At 39.7% G+C, this 19,735-nt stretch overlaps 1 protein-coding gene across 1 annotated transcript; it reads left to right on the top strand.

Moving 5' to 3' along the window:
* Positions 1 to 13,180: 13,180 nt before the first annotated feature.
* Positions 13,181 to 18,923, top strand: LOC117337673 (interferon-induced protein 44-like). The gene is made up of 6 exons (XM_033898774.1): positions 13,181 to 15,037; positions 16,571 to 16,623; positions 16,765 to 16,962; positions 17,281 to 17,427; positions 17,891 to 18,062; positions 18,205 to 18,923. The coding sequence occupies exons 1-6, from the start codon at positions 14,506 to 14,508 to the stop codon at positions 18,513 to 18,515; spliced, it is 1,413 nt and encodes a 470-aa protein (XP_033754665.1). The 5' UTR covers positions 13,181 to 14,505; the 3' UTR covers positions 18,516 to 18,923.
* The last annotated feature ends 812 nt before the right edge of the window (positions 18,924 to 19,735 follow it).

Below are 19,735 nucleotides of genomic sequence, written 5' to 3'. Positions count from 1 at the left end.
ACATCTCTGGTTATAGCCATACATCTCTGGAGTTAGCCATACATGTCTGGTGTTAGATATACATCTCAGGTGATAGCTATACATCTCTGGTGTTTGCTATACATCTCTGGTGTTAACTATACATCTCTGGTGTTAGCCATACAACTCTGGTGTTATCTATACATCTCTGGTGTTTGCTATACATCTCTGGTGTTAGCTATACATCTCAGGTGTTAGCCATACATCTCTGGTATTAGCTATACACCTCTGGTGTTTGCTATACATATCTGGTGTTAGCTATACATCTCTGGCGTTAACTATACATCTGTTGTGTTAGCTATACATCTCTGGCGTTAGCCATACATGTCTGGTGTTAGCTATACATCTCTGGTGTTAGCCATACATATCTGGTGTTAGCTATACATCTCTGGTGTTAGCTATACATCTCTGGCGTTAGCCATACATGTCTGGTGTTAGCTATACATCTCTGGTGTTAACTATACATCTCTGGTGTTAGCTATACATGTCTGGTGTTAGCCATACATCTCAGGTGTTAGCTATACATCTCTGGCGTTAGCCATACATCTCTGGTGTTAGCTATACATCTCTGGTGTTAGCTATACACCTCCTGGGGTTTTGCTAACACCCCTTGGGGTTTTTCTCATCTCGGGGTTCAATCTTTTCTGTGTTAACAAAACCCTCTCTGGGGTTATACCCCCCTTTTCCCCCTCTCTGGGGTTAGCCATAAAATTCCCGGTGTTAGTATACACCTCTTGGGGGTTTTCTATACACCCCCTGGTGTTTTGGGTATACACCCTGGTGTTAACCCATAAAACTCTGGTGTTAGCCATCAACTCGGTGTTACCATACAAACTCGGGGTTTGCCCAAAATCCCTGGTGTTGCTAAAACATCTCAGGTTTTTAAACCACATCTCTGGTTTTTGCTAAAACCCCTGGGGTTTCTATACAAACTGGTTTTTTACTATACCTTCTGGCGTTAACCTTTCCCCCCCGGGGGGGTTTTCCTCTTGGGGTTTTCCTCCTTTGGTGTTAGCCATACCTTCTGGTGTTTTTCTATACATTTTTCTGGGGTTAGCCTATACATTCCCGGTGTTAGCTATACACTCCCGGTTAGCTATAAAATCTCTTTTCTTAAAACCCTTACCCCTTCCGGTTTAGCCCAAAAATCTTTCCCGGTTTTTAAACTATCCCTCTCCCCCTTTGGTTTAGCTTTTAATTTCAAGGGGTTAGCCATCCATCTCGGTGTTACCATCCCCTCCTGGGGTTAGCCATACCTCTCTGGGGTTAGCCATACATCTCGGTGTTAACTAAAACCCTCGGTGTTAGCTATACCCTTTTGGGGTTACATACATCTCGGGTTAGCTATACATCTCCGGGGTTAACTAAACACTCGGTTTTTACCATACATTCGGGGTTAACCATACATCCTCTGGTGTTAGCTAACATTCTTGGGGTTTTTTCTTACCCTCTGGGTTTTTGCTATACACCCCATTTTTGCCTCTGGTGTTAGCCAAACACCCCCTGGTGTTTGCCATACATTCGGGGTTTTTTCATACCTCAGGTGTTAGCCTACCCTCTCGGTGTTAGGGCCCTCAAATTTTGGTTTTTTAGCTATACATCCCCGGTGTTTTCCATACACTCTGGGGTTTTTCCAAAACATCTCCCGGGTTACTATACATCTTTTGTTTCTAACAAACCCGGGTTTAGCCCTCATTCCCGGGGTTAGTTTTTTAAACACCCCTGGGTAGCCATAAAATTCTGGGTTAACTATCATCTCTGGGTTTCCTTTAAACTCCCGGGTTAGCTAAAAACATGTCCCGGTGTTAGCTATACATCCCGGTTAGCCTAAAGTTCGGTGTTTTGCTAAACATTTTCAAAGGTGTTTTGGGCCATACATCTCAGGGGTTTGCCCAAACATTCTGGTGTTGCTATAAAATCTCCGGTTTTTAGCCAATAAACTCGGTGTTTCCCCTAAATCTTGGTGTTAGCCCTCCTTCTTTTTGGGGTTTTTTTCTATACATCCCCTGGTGTTAGCCCCTACCCCTCGGTGTTTTCCATACATCTCTGGGGGTTAGCTTATACCTTCTGGTGGTTTTTCTTTTAATCCTGGGGTTTGCCATACATTTTGGGGCTTCAGTTTTTAGCTAAACTCTCAGGGGTTTGCCTCATCTCGGTGTTTACTAAAAAATCTCTGGTGGGTTGCTATACTTCGGTGTTTTCCATAATTCTGGGTTAGCTATACAATCTAGGTGGGGGGTTTGCTAAAAATCTCAGGTGTTTTGCCCCACCTCTCGGTGTTTTGCCATACATTCCCGGTGTTAGCTAAAAAAAAAAAAAAAAAAAAAAAAAACATCTCGGTGTTAGCCATCCTTTTCCCGGTGTTAGCCCTACATTCTGTTTAGCTATTTCATCTCTGGGGTTTTTCCATACATTCTCTGGTGTTTTTTCTTTTTAACTCCCGGTGTTAAACTTACATTCTGGTGTTAGCTTTACATTTCTGGTGTTTGCCATACTCTCGGTGAGCCATACACTCCTTTTTTGCCTTTCAACCCCGGTTTTTAGCAAAAAAAACTTTTGGGTTAACTATCATCTCGGGGATAGCCCAAAACACTCGGTGTTTTTCTTCCCTTTTGGTGTTAGCTATACTTTTCCCCGGTGATGCCATACTTTGGTTTTTAAAGGCTATACTCTCGGTTTATAGCCAACCTTTGTGTTTTACTATACATCCGGTGGAGCCCTTTCTTCGGTTTTTAGATACATCTCGTGTTTCCATACATCTCTGGTGTTTGGCCCTACAAACTTTGTTGCCATACCCCCTGGTGTTAACCATACTCTCTGGTTTTAGGGTTTTTCATCTCAGGGGATAGCCTACCTCTCTGGTGTTTGTAAAAACATCTCGGTGGTTTGCCATAATCTCTGGGGTTTTGCCATCACTCGGGGTTTGCCATAACAAAAGCGGGGTTAGTATAACTTTCCTCAGGTGTTTGCCCCTACATCTTTTGGTGTTACCATACCTCTGGTGTTGCCATACATCCAGGGGTTTCCAAAACATGTCTTTGGGGTTAGCATACTTTTCGGTGGTTTTTTCCATACAAATTTTGGTTTTTAATTTTACACTCCAAAGGGGATAGCCATCCCTCCCGGTGTTTGTTTTCCCTTCCTTTTTTACCATAAAATTTCTGGTGTTACCAAAACATCTCTGGGTTAGCCATACAAACTCAGGGGTTTTCCATATCTCGGGGGTTTGCCAACTCTCGGGTTTTTCCATCAACTCTGGTTTTTACTTTACCTTCTGGGTTGTTAGCTTTGAAAAATATCTGGTGTTAGCCATACATCTCAGGTGTTTCCATACAAACTCTGGGTTACTATACTCTCGGTGTTAGCCATACAACTCTGGTTTTTAGCCAAATCTCGGGTTTGCCATACATCCCCGGTTTACCATCCCCTTTCTGGGGTTTTGCTATAAGCTCGGGGTTTGGGATACTCTTGGTGGGTTTCTCCCGCTGGTGTTAGCCAACTCCTTTTGGGGTTTGCCATAAAATCTCTGGGGTAACTATACTCCTGGGGTTCCTTTTCTCAGGTGAAAACCCTACATCCTGGTTTGCCATAAAATGCTGTGTTTTTCCATACATCTCTTTTTAGCCATCATCCCCGGGGGTTAAACCATACATCTCTGGTGTTTTGCTATAATTCGGTTTTACCATAAAATCTCTGGTTAGCCATTTTTCCCAAAAATCAAAGGGTGCCATCCCTCTCGGTTTTTCCCATACACTCGGTGTTAGCCTTTTCCTTCTTGGGGTTAATTAAAACATCTCGGGTTTAGCCAAAACATCTCAGGTGTTAGCCAACATTCCCGGGGGTTAGCCAAAACATCTCGGGGTTTTGCCCCCAAAATCTCTGTGGTTTGCCATCTTCGGTGTTTTTGCCATACATCTCTTGTTTTAGCCCCTCCCGGCTGGTGTTAATTTTACATTCCGGTGGTTTTTCCCCCACATCCCCGGTGTTTTTTATCATTCGGGGTTAGCTATTTCATTCTGGTGTTTGCCAAACTCCTGGTGTTAGCCATCCTCTCCGGGGGTTCCAACACTCTTTTTTAGCCATCACCCCCGGGGGTTTGCCAACAACTCTGGGTTTCTATACCCCCTGGGTTAAACCATAATCTCTGGGGTTTTTGCCATCATTTCGGGGTTTTGCTTTCACTCAGGGGGAAACCATAAAATGCGGGGGTTTTGCTATAATCTCGGGGTTTTGCCATACATTCCCGGTGTTAACCAACATTTATTCCCCTGTCGGTTTAGCTATAAAATCTCGGTTTACCATACCCCCCCCTGGTGTTAGCCATAATCTGGTTTTTAGCCCCTTTCATCTCTGGGGTTAAAAAAACATCTCGGTGTTAGCCAACTCTCGGTGGTTAAACCATACATTCTGGGTTTTTTCTATCCCTTTTCTGGTGTTTTGCTAAAATATCCCCGGGGTTGCCAAAACATCTCTGGTGTTCCCCCACTTCGGTGTTTTGCTTTTACCCTTTTGGTGGTAGCCATAAACATCCGGGGTTTCTATCATCTCTGGGGTTAGCTAAAAACAAAAAGGGCTGTTGGTTTTTCTATACATCTCGGGTTAGCCATAAACTCTTTAAAGGGTGTTTTGCTAAAAATCTTTAGGTGTTTAGCCTACATCTCGGTGGTTACTATACATTCTGGTGTTAGCCATACATGCTGGGGGTTACCAAAACATCCTGGCTTAGCTATACATTCAGGGGTTTTTGCCTAAAAAAAAAATAATTTTGGTGTTACCATACTTCTGGGTTTTAGCCAACCATCCTGGTTGGTTTGCTTTTAAAACATTTTTTCGGTGTTAGCCATACAAACTCGGGTTTTCCAAACATTTGGGTTTTTGCTAACATCTTTTGGTTTTTTATCTATACATCCTGGTGTTTTTCCATAAATCTCTGTTTTTAGCTATACATCTTTTGGTTTTAGCTTTAAAAATTTTGGTGGGTTTGCCATACATCTCGGTGTTTGCCAAAAAATTTCTTTTGTTACCATACACCCCCTTGTTTTTCTATACCCCCTGGGTTAACCATAAATCTTGGGAAAAGCCCCTACATCTCGGTGTTACTATACTTTCTGGGGTTTTGGTATAACCCCTCCCGGTGAAAAAGCCATCCCTTCTTTGGGGTTAGCTAACCCTCCGGTTTTTAAAAGCCCCTTTTCATGTTTTTGGGGAAAACCATACATCTCGGTGTTTGCCATACATTCTGGGGTTTCCGAAAATAAAAACCAAAACTCGGTGTTTTCCCTAACCCTCTCGGTGTTTGCCATACATCTTGGGGGTTACCATACCCTCTTTTGGTTTTTAACTAAATCTCTGGTTTTAGCCATACAAACTCGGGGTTTGCCAAACACCCCCCCCCCGGGGGTTAGCCATACATCCTGGTTTTTAGCTATATATCTCTTTTTTAGCCATTTCCCCTCTTGGGTTAGCTATACTCTCGGTTACCTTTTAAAATCTCATTTTTAGCCAACATCTCTGGTGTTATCCATAAAACCCCCCTGGGTTCCCATACTCTCGGGTTTAGCCATATGTCGGTGTTAGCCCCAACCCCGGTGTTAGCCATAACCCCTGGGGGTTAGCCCATACCTCCCCGGTGTTTTAAACCAACAGCTGGGGTTAACTTAACTCCTGGGTGTAGCAAAACAAAGTCTGGTGTTACATACCTCGGCGTTACCCATACATTCGGTGGTAGATAAAAATCTCGGGGTTAGGGCCTAAAATCTCGGGTTACTTTTACATCTCTGGTGTTAGCTTTAACATTCTGGTTTAACTTTAAAAATCCTGGGTTAGCTAAAAACATCTCGGGTTTTTGGGAAACATCTCGGGTTAGCCATACAAACTTCCCGGGGTTTTTGCCAACTCTCTGGTGTTCCATACTCTCGGTGGGTTTCTACATCCTGGGGTTAGCCTTTTCATTCTTGGTTTTTTGCTTTAAAACATCTCCGGGGGATCCCCCAACCCCTTTTGGGTTACCATAATCCTGGTGGGTTTTCTATAACCCTCTGGTTTTTTGCCAAAACATCTCGGTGTTTGCCCCCTCTCGGTGTTATCCATACATTCTTGTTGCCTTTCCCTCTTTGATAGCCAACATCTTTTGGGGTTAATCAAAACTCCTGGGGTTTGCCATACTCTCGGTGTTGCTATACGTCTGGTTTTTAAAACCAAAAACATCTCGGGGTTCCATACATTTTGGTGTTAGCCATACTCTCAAAATTAAGCCAATATTCGGTGTTAGCCATACATTCAGGTGAAGCCCTACATTCCGGGGGTTTGCCATACATCTCGGTGTTTGCCAACATCTCTGGGGGTTTTCCATACCTCTTGGTGGGTTGCCATACATCCTGGGTTAAATATACATCTCTTTTTTTTTTTTTTGGTTTTTAGCCATACATCTCGGTGTTGCCATAATCTCCCGGTGTTTTGCTATACATCTCTGGTTAGCCCATAATTTTCAGTGTTTTGCCCCACCCTCTCCCGGGGTTAGCCAACATCTTTTTGGTTTTGCCATACTCTCCGGGGTTTAGCCATACATCTCTGGTGTTTTTCTATAAAAAACTTTTGGTGTTTTGCCTTTCCTCTCCGGTGTTTGCCATACATGCTTGGGGTTAAACTATCCTCTCGGGGTTAGCCCTACATCTCAGGGTTTTTAACCCTTAAAAAACATCTCTGGTGTTAGCTATACTTCTTTTGGGTTTAACCAAAACATTCCTGGGTTTAGCATAATTCCGGGTTAGCTAAACTCCGGGGTTTGCCATAACTCGGGGTTTAACTACCTCTCCCGGGTTTTGCTATCCCTTCTGGTGTTTTTCTTTACATTCCCGGGTTAGCTTACATTCGGTGTTTTTCTAACATCTCAGGTGTTTGCCATACAAACTCTGGGTTACCACCTCTCTTGGGTTTGCTAAAAACATCTCGGTGTTACCATACATCCCCTGGTTTAGCCTTTCAGTCCCGGGTTTTTAGCTTTACCCTTCTGGTGTTTCTATAATCTTTTGGTGTTTTCCATACATTCTGGTGTTAGCCTACAATTCTGGGTTTACTATACATCTCTGGTTTTTTAAACCATACAAACTCTGGGGATCCCAAAAAACCAAAACTTCTTTTGGGGGTTTGCCAAAACCCTCGGGATAGCCATACATTTTCTGTGGTTTTTCTATACATCCTGGGTTTCCATACTCCCCGGTTTTTAGCTATACCGTCCGGGGCCCTTTCATCTCGGTGTAGCCCCTACATTCTGGTGTTAAACCATACCTCTCAAATGTTGAATTTTTTCCCCTACATTCTGGTGTTTTGCTAACATCTCAGGTGATACCATACCTTTTGGTGTTTGCCATACATCCCCAGGGGGATCGCCATACATCTCTGGTTTAGGAACACTGGGTTTACCATAAAATTTTTGGGGTTAATATACATCTCTCTCCTCCTCTGGGGTTAAACCCTACAAAACTCAGGGGTTTTTCCCTACCCTCTGGTTTTTAGCCATACCTCTCGGGGTTAGCCATAATTCCGGGGGTTTGCCATACATTCTTGGGGTTTTGCCAGACATTCGGTGGGTTAGCTATACATCTCTGTGGTAGCCATACATCTCAGGTGTTAGCTATACATCTCTGGTGTTAGCCTATACATCGCTGGTGTTAGCCATACATCTCAGGTGTTAGCTATACATCTCAGGGTGTTAGCTATACATCTCGGTGTTAGCTATACAACTCTGGTGTTAGCTATACATCTCTGGTGTTAGCTATACATCTCTGGCGTTAGCTATACATCTCTGGTGTTAGCTATACATCTCTGGTGTTAGCCATACATCTCTGGTGTTAGCTATACATCTCTGGTGTTAGCCATACATCTCTGGTGTTAGCCATACATCTCTGGTGTTAGCTATACATCTCTGGTGTTAGCTATACATCTCTGGTGTTAGCTATACATGTCTGGTGTTAGCTATACATCTCTGGTGTTAGCTATACATCTCTGGTGTTAGCTATACATCTCAGGTGATAGCCATACATCTCTGGTGATTTTAGTTAGCTATACACATCTCGGGGTGTTAGCTATACATCTCTGGTGTTAGCTATACATCGCTGGATGTTACTATACATCGTCTGTGTCTAGCTATACATCATCTGGGTGTTAGCTATAACTCTCTGGTGTTAAGCTATAGCATTCTGGTGTTACTAGGACATCTCTGGTGGATTAGCTACATACAACTCTGGTGCTGCTATAAGCTCTGGTGTTACTATCATCGTCAGGTGTTAGGCCATACATCGGCTGGGTAGTTAAAGCTAGACCATCTCGCTGTGGTTAGCCTATACATCTCTGGTGTTAGCTTATACATCTCTGGTGTTAAGCTATACATCTGGTGTTAGCTATACATCTCTGGTGTTAGCCATACGTCCTGGTGTTAGCTATAGATTCTGGTGATTAGCTATACATCTCTGGTGTTAGCCATACATCTCTGGTGTTAGCTATAATCTCTGGTGTTAGCCATACATCTCAGGTGTTAGCCTACATCTCTGGTGTTAGCCATACATCTCTGGTGTTAGCCATACATCTCTGTGTTAGCTATACAACTCCCGGTGTTTTGCCATACATTCTGGTTTTTTAGAAAACATCTCAAGGGGTTTTAAACCTACATTCTGGTTTGCCATACAAACTCCGTTTTTAGCCCCTACCTTCTGGTGTTTTGTATCCCTCTCGGGGGTTTGTTTTTACTTCTTTTGTTAACCCTTCCCTGGTGTTTTGCCATTTCTGGGGGTTTTCCATATTCCCCGGTGTTACCCTAAAATCTCTGGGGTTTAAACCATACATCTCGGTGTTAGCATACAAACTTTTGGGTTTAGCCCATTTTCAACTCTGTTGTTACATACAAACTCTGGTTTTTCCATACTCTCTGGTGTTACCATACATCTCGGGGTTAGCCAACCCTCCGGTTTAACCTACAAATTTTGGGGGTTTTGCTTTTCATTCTGGTGTTAGCTATACATTCTGGTGTTTTGCCCATAATCCCCGGGGAAAAGCCATACCTCTCGGGGGTTAGCCAAAATCTTTTGGGTTTTTTTATAACTCTGGTGTTGCCAACAATCTCTGGTGGTTAGCTATACATCTCTGGTGTTAGCTATACAATCTCTGGTGTTAGCTTATACATCTCAGGTGTTAGCTATACATCTCATGGTGTTAGCCATGACATCTCTGGTGTTAGCTATACATCTCTGGTGTTAGCTATTACATCTCTGGTAGTTAGCCATACATCTCTGGCGTTAGACATAACATCTGTTGGCGTTAGCTATCTCATACTATCTCTGGCGTTAGCTATACATATGCTCTGGTTGGTTAGCTATACAATCTCTGGTGTTAGCCATACCATCGTCTGGTGTTAGCTATACATCTCTGGTGTTAGCTATACATCTCTGGTCCGTTAGCTATACATGCTCTGGTTGTTAGCTATACATCTCATGGCGTGATAGCTATACATCTCAGGTGTTAGCTTAAACAATCTCAGGTGTTAGCCATAACATGTCTCGGTGTTAGGTAAACAAATCTCTGGGGTTAGCTATACATCTCGGGTGTAGCTATATATCTTCAGTGTGTTAGCCTATACATTATCTGGTGTTGAAGCCGATACATCACCGGTGTTACCATACATCTCGGGGGTTTGCCATAATCCAGGTGTTTGCCAAAACTCTCGGTGTTACCATACATCTCGGGGAGGCCCCTACATCTCGGTGTTTGCCTTTGGTTTTTTTTTTAACCTAACAAAACTCAGGTTTGCCTAAAAGTTTGGTGTTTAAAAAATACACTCAGGTGATACCAACATCTCAGTGTTTTTTCCCTAAAATCTCAGGTTTTTTAAACCATACAAACTCTGGTTTTAGCCCCCATTTTTTTCCCGTGTTTTGGCCATAATCTCTGGGGGTTAGCCAAAAACCTTTTGGGGGTTAGATATACCTCGGGGTTTGCCATACCCTCGTGTTTGCATACATTCTGGGGTTGCTATACATTCTGGGGTTACCATAACTCTGGTGTTTGCCATAAAATCCAGGTGTTTTCCCACATCTCCGGTGTTTTTCCCTACATCCGGTGTTACCATACAACTCCTTGGGGGGGGTTTTTGGGGGTTTTCCATACATCTCTGGTGTTTGCTATACATCTCTGGTGTTAACTATACATCTCTGGTGTTAGCTATACATGTCTGGTGTTAGCTATACATGTCTGGTGTTAGCTATACATCTCAGGTGATAGCCATACATCTCTGGCGTTAGCCATACAACTCTGGTGTTAACTATACATGTCAGGTGTTAGCCATACATGTCTGGTGTTAGCTATACATCTCAGGTGATAGCCATACATCTCTGGTGTTAGCTATACATCTCTGGCGTTAGCTATACATCTCATGGTGTTAGCTATACATCTCATGGTGTTAGCCTATACATCTCTGGTGTTAGCTATACATCTCTGGTGTATAGCTATACATGTCTGGTGTTAGCTATACATCTCTGGTGTTAGCCATACATCTCTGGTGTTAGCTATACATCTCTGGTGTTAGCTATACATCTCTGGTGTTAGCCATACATCTCTGGTGTTAGCTATACATCTCTGGTGTTAGCTATACATCTCTGGTGTTAGCTATACATCTCTGGTGTTAGCCATACATCTCTGGTGTTAGCCATACATCTCTGGTGTTAGCTATACATCTCTGGTGTTAGCTATACATCTCTGGTGTTAGCCATACATCTCTGGTGTTAGCTATACATCTCTGGTGTTAGCTATACATCTCAGGTGTTAGCTATACATCTCTGGTGTTAGCTATACATCTCTGGTGTTAGCTATACATCTCTGGTGTTAGCTATACATCTCTGGTGTTAGCTATACATCTCTGGTGTTAGCCATACATCTCAGGTGTTAGCTATACATCTCTGGTGTTAGCCATACATCTCTGGTGTTAGCTATACATCTCTGGTGTTAGCTATACATCTCTGGTGTTAGCCATACATCTCTGGTGTTAGCTATACATCTCTGGTGTTAGCCATACATCTCTGGTGTTAGCTATACATCTCTGGTGTTAGCCATACATCTCTGGTGTTAGCTATACATCTCTGGTGTTAGCCATACATCTCTGGTGTTAGCCATACATCTCTGGTGTTAGCTATACATCTCTGGTGTTAACTATACATCTCTGGTGTTAGCCATACATCTCTGGTGTTAGCTATACATCTCTGGTGTTAGCTATACATCTCAGGTGTTAGCTATACATCTCTGGTATTAGCCATACATCTCTGGCGATAGCTATACATCTCAGGTGATAGCCATACATCTCTGGTGTTAGCTATACATCTCTGGTGTTAGCTATACATCTCTGGTGTTAGCCATACACCTCTGGTGTTAGCTATACATCTCTGGCGTTAACTATACATCTCTGGCGATAGCGATACATGTCTGGCGTTAGCTATATATCTCTGGTGTTAGCTATATATCTCTGGTGTTAGCTATACATCTCTGGCGTTAGCTATACATCTCTGGAACTAGCTATACATCTCTGGCGTTAGCTATACATCTCTGGTGATAGCTATACATCTCTGGTGTTAGCTATACATCTCTGGTGTTAGCTATACATCTCTGGTGTTAGCTATACATCTCTGGTGTTAACTATACATCTCAGGTGTTAGCTATACATCTCAGGTGTTAGCCATACATCTCTGGTGTTAGCCATACATCTCTGGAACTAGCTATACATCTCTGGTGTTAGCTATACATCTCTGGCGTTAGCTATACGTCTAGTGTGTTAGCTATACATCTCAGGTGGCAGCTGTACATCTCATGTTTTTCCTATACATCTTGCATGGTAGCTTTACATCTTTACTATTAGCTATACATGTCATGCAACATCACTTCCTTGACTGAGAACGTACCAGAGCAAGCCTTTGTGACAGGTAAGGGAGACATCCCTCACAAAGGGTCGTACAAGGCTCACATGTTATTATCACCTTTCAAAACAAAGGACTGTACAGAAGACACAATAGGTTAGCACATTTCAAGACAAAGGAATATACAGAAGATACAATATGTTAGCACATTTCAAAATAAAGGATTGTGTCAAGGACACACGACATGAACACAGTAAACTTGGTAATCATATTAGCTGCTTTGGTTTAGCGATCTGAATGTATATTGTCTACCGTTTTGAAACCTCCAATGAGTTCGATCGAAATCAAATAAATGTTATTAAAATAGTTATATGGGATAATCCAGGATAAAATAAATGAGCATGACCATGGCGTTCAATCGGATGGCGTCCATTTCATATATATCATGGCAAGTGTGCAACACGCTACAATATGGTCTGAAACATAATGGCCAAATTGTAAATATGATATAGAATATATCAACGTACCTCAAGATGCATGCTTCATTGTGTAATTTATGATATTATATTTATAGTATCATAAAACGGATGTATTTATGTCACAGTAAATAACGACGGTCGTAAATAAAAATTTGAATAGTTTTTCTGTCAATAATACGGATATTATCACAATTTGAATAGTCTTTCTTTCAATTATACGGATATTATCACAATTTGAATAGTTTTTCTGTCAATTATACGGATATTATCACAATTTGAATAGTTTTTTTTCTGTCAATTATACGAATATCATCACAATTTGAATAGCTCTTCTGTCGATTATTCGGATATTGTCAAAATTTGAATATTTTTTCTGTCAATTATACGGATATTATCACAATTTGAATAGCTTTTCTGTCGATTATACGGATATTGTCACAATTTGAATAGCTCTTCTGTCGATTATTAGGATATTATCAAAATTTGAATATTTTTTCTGTCTATTATACGGATATTATCACAATTTGAATAGCTTTTCTGTCGATTATACGGATATTATCACAATTTGAATAGCTCTTCTGTCGATTATTAGGATATTATCAAAATTTGAATATTGTTTTCTGTCAATTATACGGATATTATCACAATTTGAATAGCTTTTCTGTCGATTATACGGATATTATCTCAATTTGAATAGCTCTTCTGTCGATTATTCGGATATTATCAAAATTTGAATATTTTTTCTCTCTTTTATACGGATATTGGTAAGAGGACAAAATTCTATTTTCAACTGGGGTCTCTGACTCTCCGTTTGTCAATTGTCCATCAATGACATTTTCTTTTAAAAACATACTTTTATTTAATAGATAAAAGGACATATGTTTGTTTTTAGGAATACTGCATGTAGGGATTTTATTATTTTTAAGGTCAGTCTCCGGGTCGATGAAGCTAAAATATTTCTACAGTCTGTTCCCTTTAACCAAAAAACAACAACATAAATCTGGATACTTTGCACGAGGTACGTTGCGAAAAAAGCTTCCCGGTTTCTTCAAATCATTAATCTCAACAAGGGACCGTTGAGTCATTGATATTTGACCAGTAACATGCTAGCATTAGGTGCTTCCACAGTTATAAGTGGATGACCTTAATCAACGTTTAAGGTCACAGGGGTCAAATATTCGTAAACCTTAAAAAAGATGTCCATGTCCACCATTCCAGCTACATTATGAGACTCCATTACTGAAAAAACATGTATGATACGGTTTTCAGTTCGACAACTGGACTCAAAAAATCAATCTTCCAGCTACATGTCCTCAATTTACCTCGTGGTAATGTGGCAATGCCGATTACAATTTTTGAATTATCAAAGACAACTTATCCACATTATGCTGTGACCTATAACCTGTTTCTGATAACTGAGCTACCTCATCTCTGATACAGACTTTACGCCACCCGACAGACAGGTAGCTCACGTGATAATAAACTAATATGCACGCGTTTTCAGTTCGGCAACTGTGACCTAAAAATCAACTTGCATCTTCCATCTATGTCTTCACTTAACACGGTAGCTTAAGATCAGATGAGGGCAATAGGTCTATGGGGCCTCTTGTAATGCAGATAAAAAATGAATTATCAACGACAACTTATCAACCAGATGCTGTAATCTACAACCTATTTCTGATAACCTTATGTCCTGCTCTTTGTACCTCAACGGTGGTATTTGCCATATCTCTAATACAAATTTTACACCGCCCGACAGACAGGTAGGTTACTTGAATTTACAACAGTAGGCTCGACTGTAAGTTAAGTTGATGTATAAACATATTTCATTCTCTTGAAATTTTGTTGTAGTATCAGGATAATTGCAAATATTTTGCATAACAAATAACCTAAATTGCCATGTTTGTAACAAAAAAAAATAAAATAAAAGTTATTACTTCAATTCAATACAGATAATATTTGCTGGTGTACTGAATATAACAGGCAATTATAGTGCCCTAGGATTTCAAATAGCATTTGATTGAGCGTCCAAAATGTAATATAATGTACAAATGATGAATAATGTCGAACAGGTCAATTTTGTTGTTTTTCACGTATCTGTTTAGTTACGAAATATGGCGAACGGGTTAACACAGCATCATAAGGACCAACTTTCCAAATGGATAAAACCGTCTAAAAGGCACAAGTTTATCTTACTTTACAAGATCAGTCGTGACGGATGTAATGCCGAAACTTTCCATAGTTACTGTGACAACAAGGGACCAACCGTCACCGTCCTGTACAATACTGACAACTCTGTGTACGGGGGTTACACCTCTGTAAGCTGGACGTCCAGTGATGGCTATATCAATGATGCGAAGGCATTTCTATTCCAACTGGAGTATAGTGGAACAGCCCAGCCGATGAAGTTTCCTAACAAAACAAACGGCATAGACGCGATATATGGATACGCCAATTATGGACCAATATTTGGGCGTGGTAATGACTTATATTGCTTCAAGACAAACGTAAATAGATCTGGTAATCATTTTGCATTGAACGGCTACGCCTCTGTTGGCAAAACGTACGACATGCAGGGTCAGGACTACAAAAGTGTGATGAACGGCCATCTGAATGTCATAGATCTGGAGGTTTACAGCGTGGAAGGTAGGCGTCATTATACAGTTAATGTATGGGGTTGAGGGATATAGCAAGCTTCTGGTGTTCACCTCGGAAATATACATGGTCCCGGGACACCAGAAACCTGCTTTATCACCCAACCCCATACTTTAACCCTTTTATTATACCCATACAAACTGGAGGAATTATTTTAGTAGATTTATTTTTAAAACCATAAGCTGTGAAAGAAGCTGCCATGTGATTGTCCCAGCCACCATTTCGATACACTGTAGCAAAGGGACCAATTTATGATATGCCCTTGCCTCCAAATTACGTACTGCTACTGAAATAGAGGCCTTCATTGTTTTTCCTAATGGTTTTAGAATCTTTTTCGTCAAGTAGGGACCTTAAATCACTTTCATCTAGCTCCGACAATCTTGACAACGCCATTTTAGTTGACCTGTCGTCTGCAAGACTAACACACAGGACTAGCGCACAGAAAAGCGAGGTTAAACAAAAAGGAGGGAAGTAGTACATTGAACCGATTAACTTTAATATAGTGTAAATAAAGTAGAGATATGATACACTAAATCAAATTTATTCTAATTTTGTAAAAAAAAATTCCTCGCCAAATTACATTTTTTTCTATCCGTGCGTCAGGCACCCGTCCGGCCATCAGTGTTTACTAACTAATTATCAGAAAACAATGCTTTACTGCCCGAATAAGTAGCATTGGATTTCACGTAAGAAGTAAGTTCTTTGAATAATTAAAAATAAAATTGTCATCGTAAGGAAGTAAGTTCTTTGAATAATTAAAAATAAAATTGTCACCGGGCAGCCATCTTTGATTTCAGATTTTGTTATATTCTATCAGAATATTCTCTCTAAGATTCCACTTGTATGATTTGATTGATGTTTAATTGATCATAATTTACTTTTCCGAGGTATTATTTCACATTTCAAGATTCCAATTCGCTAATTTGCAAGAAGGACTAGAAGGATTAATCTCTAATGTGATCGATCGATCGATCTATCTCATTTCTTTTTAAAATATCTTAAAAGAAGATTTTTGTTGAGTGCAGGAAACTGAAAATTAGACAGACACTAAAAACGGAATAGAGAAAAATACGATAGTGGGAGGCATTTTGCATATGTTGTCTCTTAATAACATTGCATTGGTTTCATAACTGGTCGATGAGTGTAGGTAAACAACAATGACAACCTCAGTAGAATAATAACTGAAATAAAAACTATGATTATACAAATACAAGAAGTAATTAACGATTTACGTATCGTAGGGGTGGGGGGGCTATTGAACTTTAGGATACGTTCTTCGAGAATTAAAATTCAATGGTGGGAAACTTCCGTCCAGGTGAGCTGGTTGGTCATAAGATAGCTTGAACTATGAACAATTTCACCAACAACCCTTCATGTACGTCACTTGTATCTAAGATCAAAGAAAAACAGCACTGTAACCCTCTTAATTTTACTTGCTGTTTCTAAGATAATTATAAATGAAATCAAATAACCAATGTTATCGATAACAATATTCGGCTTCTATTTCATTTTTTTCTCATGCAGAGTACGTCCTGCTTAGCCAGCCCTGGGTACGGGATATTGATTGGAGTGCTACGGTAAGTCGGCCTAACAACTGATACCACTATATTTGGAACGTTAAGTTAAGTTTGGTATAGAAGGACGTTAGATCACATTAGTATACCACATAAGATGCATTGAATCAGGTCAAGTATCAAACAGCATATACGTTCTTTCAGTTTGAAGAAACAATCAAGAACAAAGTGGCAAATTATAAGCCACTAACCGGATTGGACCTCAAGCAGGCGAGGATTCTATTGGTCGGACAGGTCGGGGCTGGAAAGTCGAGTTACTTCAACACCATCAACTCCATCTTCCGGGGACATATCAGCGGTCAGGCCAACGTCGGAAGTGCTGAGCACAGTCTTACAACATCCGTGAGCATTTGGTTTAGGCTAAATATTTAATGATTGATAAATATATTTTCAATTGAAATTAAGCCCCATTATATTTATACACGTACGAGTTTTAAACGAATGTAAATCAAATAAAATATATGCTAAAAAGTGTTTATGGAGATTAAAAGTTCAATAGTTCCATGCTTTTGATATATTTCTATCACATTGATTGACTATCATGGTTGATTTAAATGGCCTTTTTGCGTCATCAAAATTATTGGTGAACTTTTCCTCTTCCTCACCCTTTGTAAAAAAAAACAAAATTAACACAGTCTATCATATGTAATTGAATTATAGTACCGGATGTATGAAATACATGACGGATATGCCAGTCAAACCTTAAACTTCCGGTTGTGCGACACACGTGGCCTGGAAGAGGATCAAGGCCTGAATGATCAAGATGTTGGATATATACTTGATGGTCACGTGCCTGACAGATATAATGTAAGTGTTCGAAGGAATTTGAATGAGATATTACAACCAGTGTATGAATTGAGCGTGACGTTATTATGACTATAATCTCAGTCACCTTCATCAGACTGATGTTCATTGTAGGAATTACACTGAAGGGTAAGATATATATGTAGCTGTATAGGTAGGTGAGCATTTCTTTATTTATATCGAATGTCGTAACACCCCGAGTGTTTTTATATTCCCAGAACCTTAAATCAGATGTTTTATACGTTAATATTTCGAAGGCTGTTAATAACAAAAATAGATAATGAACATCAAAATGAGTTTTGAATTAATTTTGTCACTAAAATTGTACACCCAGTTATAACACGAGGACTAACTAAACATCTTGTCTTTTATCACATATATGTACAATATTTGATATCAAAGGTAAGGATTGTGCTTCGCTGAAATCACATCATTCATGTAATATATATCATTTTATTGCCTCTAGTTTAACCCGGCAATACCGTTCACCTCTGATGCTCAAGGATTCGTGAAAAAACCTACTTTCTCAGACAAAATCCAGTGTGTGGCGTTTGTTATAGACGCTAGTACTGTCGACGTCATCCCCAAGGAAGTCTTGGAACGTATCAGAGCAATGCAAGTAGGAATTAATTATAGAGGTAAGTATGTCATCGTATTTGTGTATTCACCTGCATATTTCATAATACATTAGTTTCATACCGAAGTGTACAGTGGTCCGCTTAAGCTATATTAAGATGTCATCTGCCCCTCGTACAGTATCTACATTTTGTTTCATAACAGGCATACCTCAAATGATACTCTTGACAAAAATCGACAAAATCTGTGAGGAAATATCCCATGACGTCAGCAAAGTTTTCTTCAGTTCCGCGGTAAAAGAGTGTGTGGACAAAGTTGCCGTTTTGATGGGACTGCCAAGATCCCATGTGCTTCCGGTAAAGAATTATGAATGTGAGGTTGACCTTGACCAGAACGTCAACATATTGTCACTTCGCAGCCTCGGTCGAATTTTGAATTTTGTTGACGACTTCTTGTTCAACAAACTTGACGAAATCGTAGGAGGAAAAATTGATACTTTGAATACGAGTGAATAGATAGGGCGAATTAAACATTAATAAACAATGAGAAAATTCAATATACCCTGAGAAAGTTTGTTCTTTGATGTTAATGTGAACAATGCCGGATTTTGAAGATATTACGTAAGCATTTAAAAATAAGTTCCTGATGGATTGCATTCACTTATTTCAGACAAATTATCAAGGCGTGTTCCAAAACTTTGCTTATTTTTTAAGACTGAATTAATATGGCAGCTCCAGACGCCATTTACAAAATCAATGAACTTTCAATGAAATTTCATTGGGATACAGTTGATTTGATATGGAAGAGCAAAATAAGCGATTGATTCTGTCAATTACTTCATATTGTGTTATCTGTTGTTGGAAATGAATTATGTCAGTAAATTAATTAAAATAAAATTGAATATAATATTCTGATCTGATGAATACTGTATTGGAGTTATTTTGATGTTTTTACGGTTCCTATAATCTTTTGTCATAATAATGTTTTTGATGTCCATTATATTCTAAACAGTTCTGATATTGAAACATCAATTTTTTTCAGTACCGAATATGGCTAATTGTGAAAGCGTATTCCCTCCAAAAAACAACAATTTTGTATTTGTTACTTGATTTTAGTCTTGAAGTGCTATTTATCATTGTGATATTTATCTCATTATTAAAAGTTAAAATTCTGCTAAAATCATAGTGTTGCTGTTTTCTACCAATATGGTCAGAATCATGCAAATATTGAGAAGATCCTTAGTATCATTATTCCTGAAAATAAATGTAGAAGTCCTTTGTTTAATGTAAATCACATTATTTCAAGATACAAATGAATTAAACCAAACCTGTAGCACATGTATTTCTAGAAACGCTTGGCTGTACTTTCAATTACATTACGCTGAAAACAATAAGTGAAAATGCAAATTCCGGGAAATCGAGACGGAACATATACTGAGGTAAGCTTAAATAGTTTAGAAAAATAATGTATTACAGTGTACACTTTATGTGCCTTATGTTTTGATTGATGTTTTAGTTTTCTTTAAATTCTGAAGATATTGATTGCAGGATGTCAGACCACAAACAAACAAAGCAAACAGTATGTTATCTCAAATTAGCAATGCAAAGCTCTCTACATAGACGTGGGAAATACAGAAAAAACACAAATCACACATGTATGCACATATGCTTTAAATGCACTTGTTCACACACATTAGCTTTAGATTATGTAATGAGGGACAGGTACCCTTATGCAT

Source organism: Pecten maximus, chromosome 1, assembly GCF_902652985.1.
Source record: "Pecten maximus chromosome 1, xPecMax1.1, whole genome shotgun sequence".
Taxonomy (NCBI): domain Eukaryota; kingdom Metazoa; phylum Mollusca; class Bivalvia; order Pectinida; family Pectinidae; genus Pecten; species Pecten maximus.
Note: the sequence above shows the minus strand (reverse complement) of the source record. Positions and strands in the feature narration are given on the sequence as shown.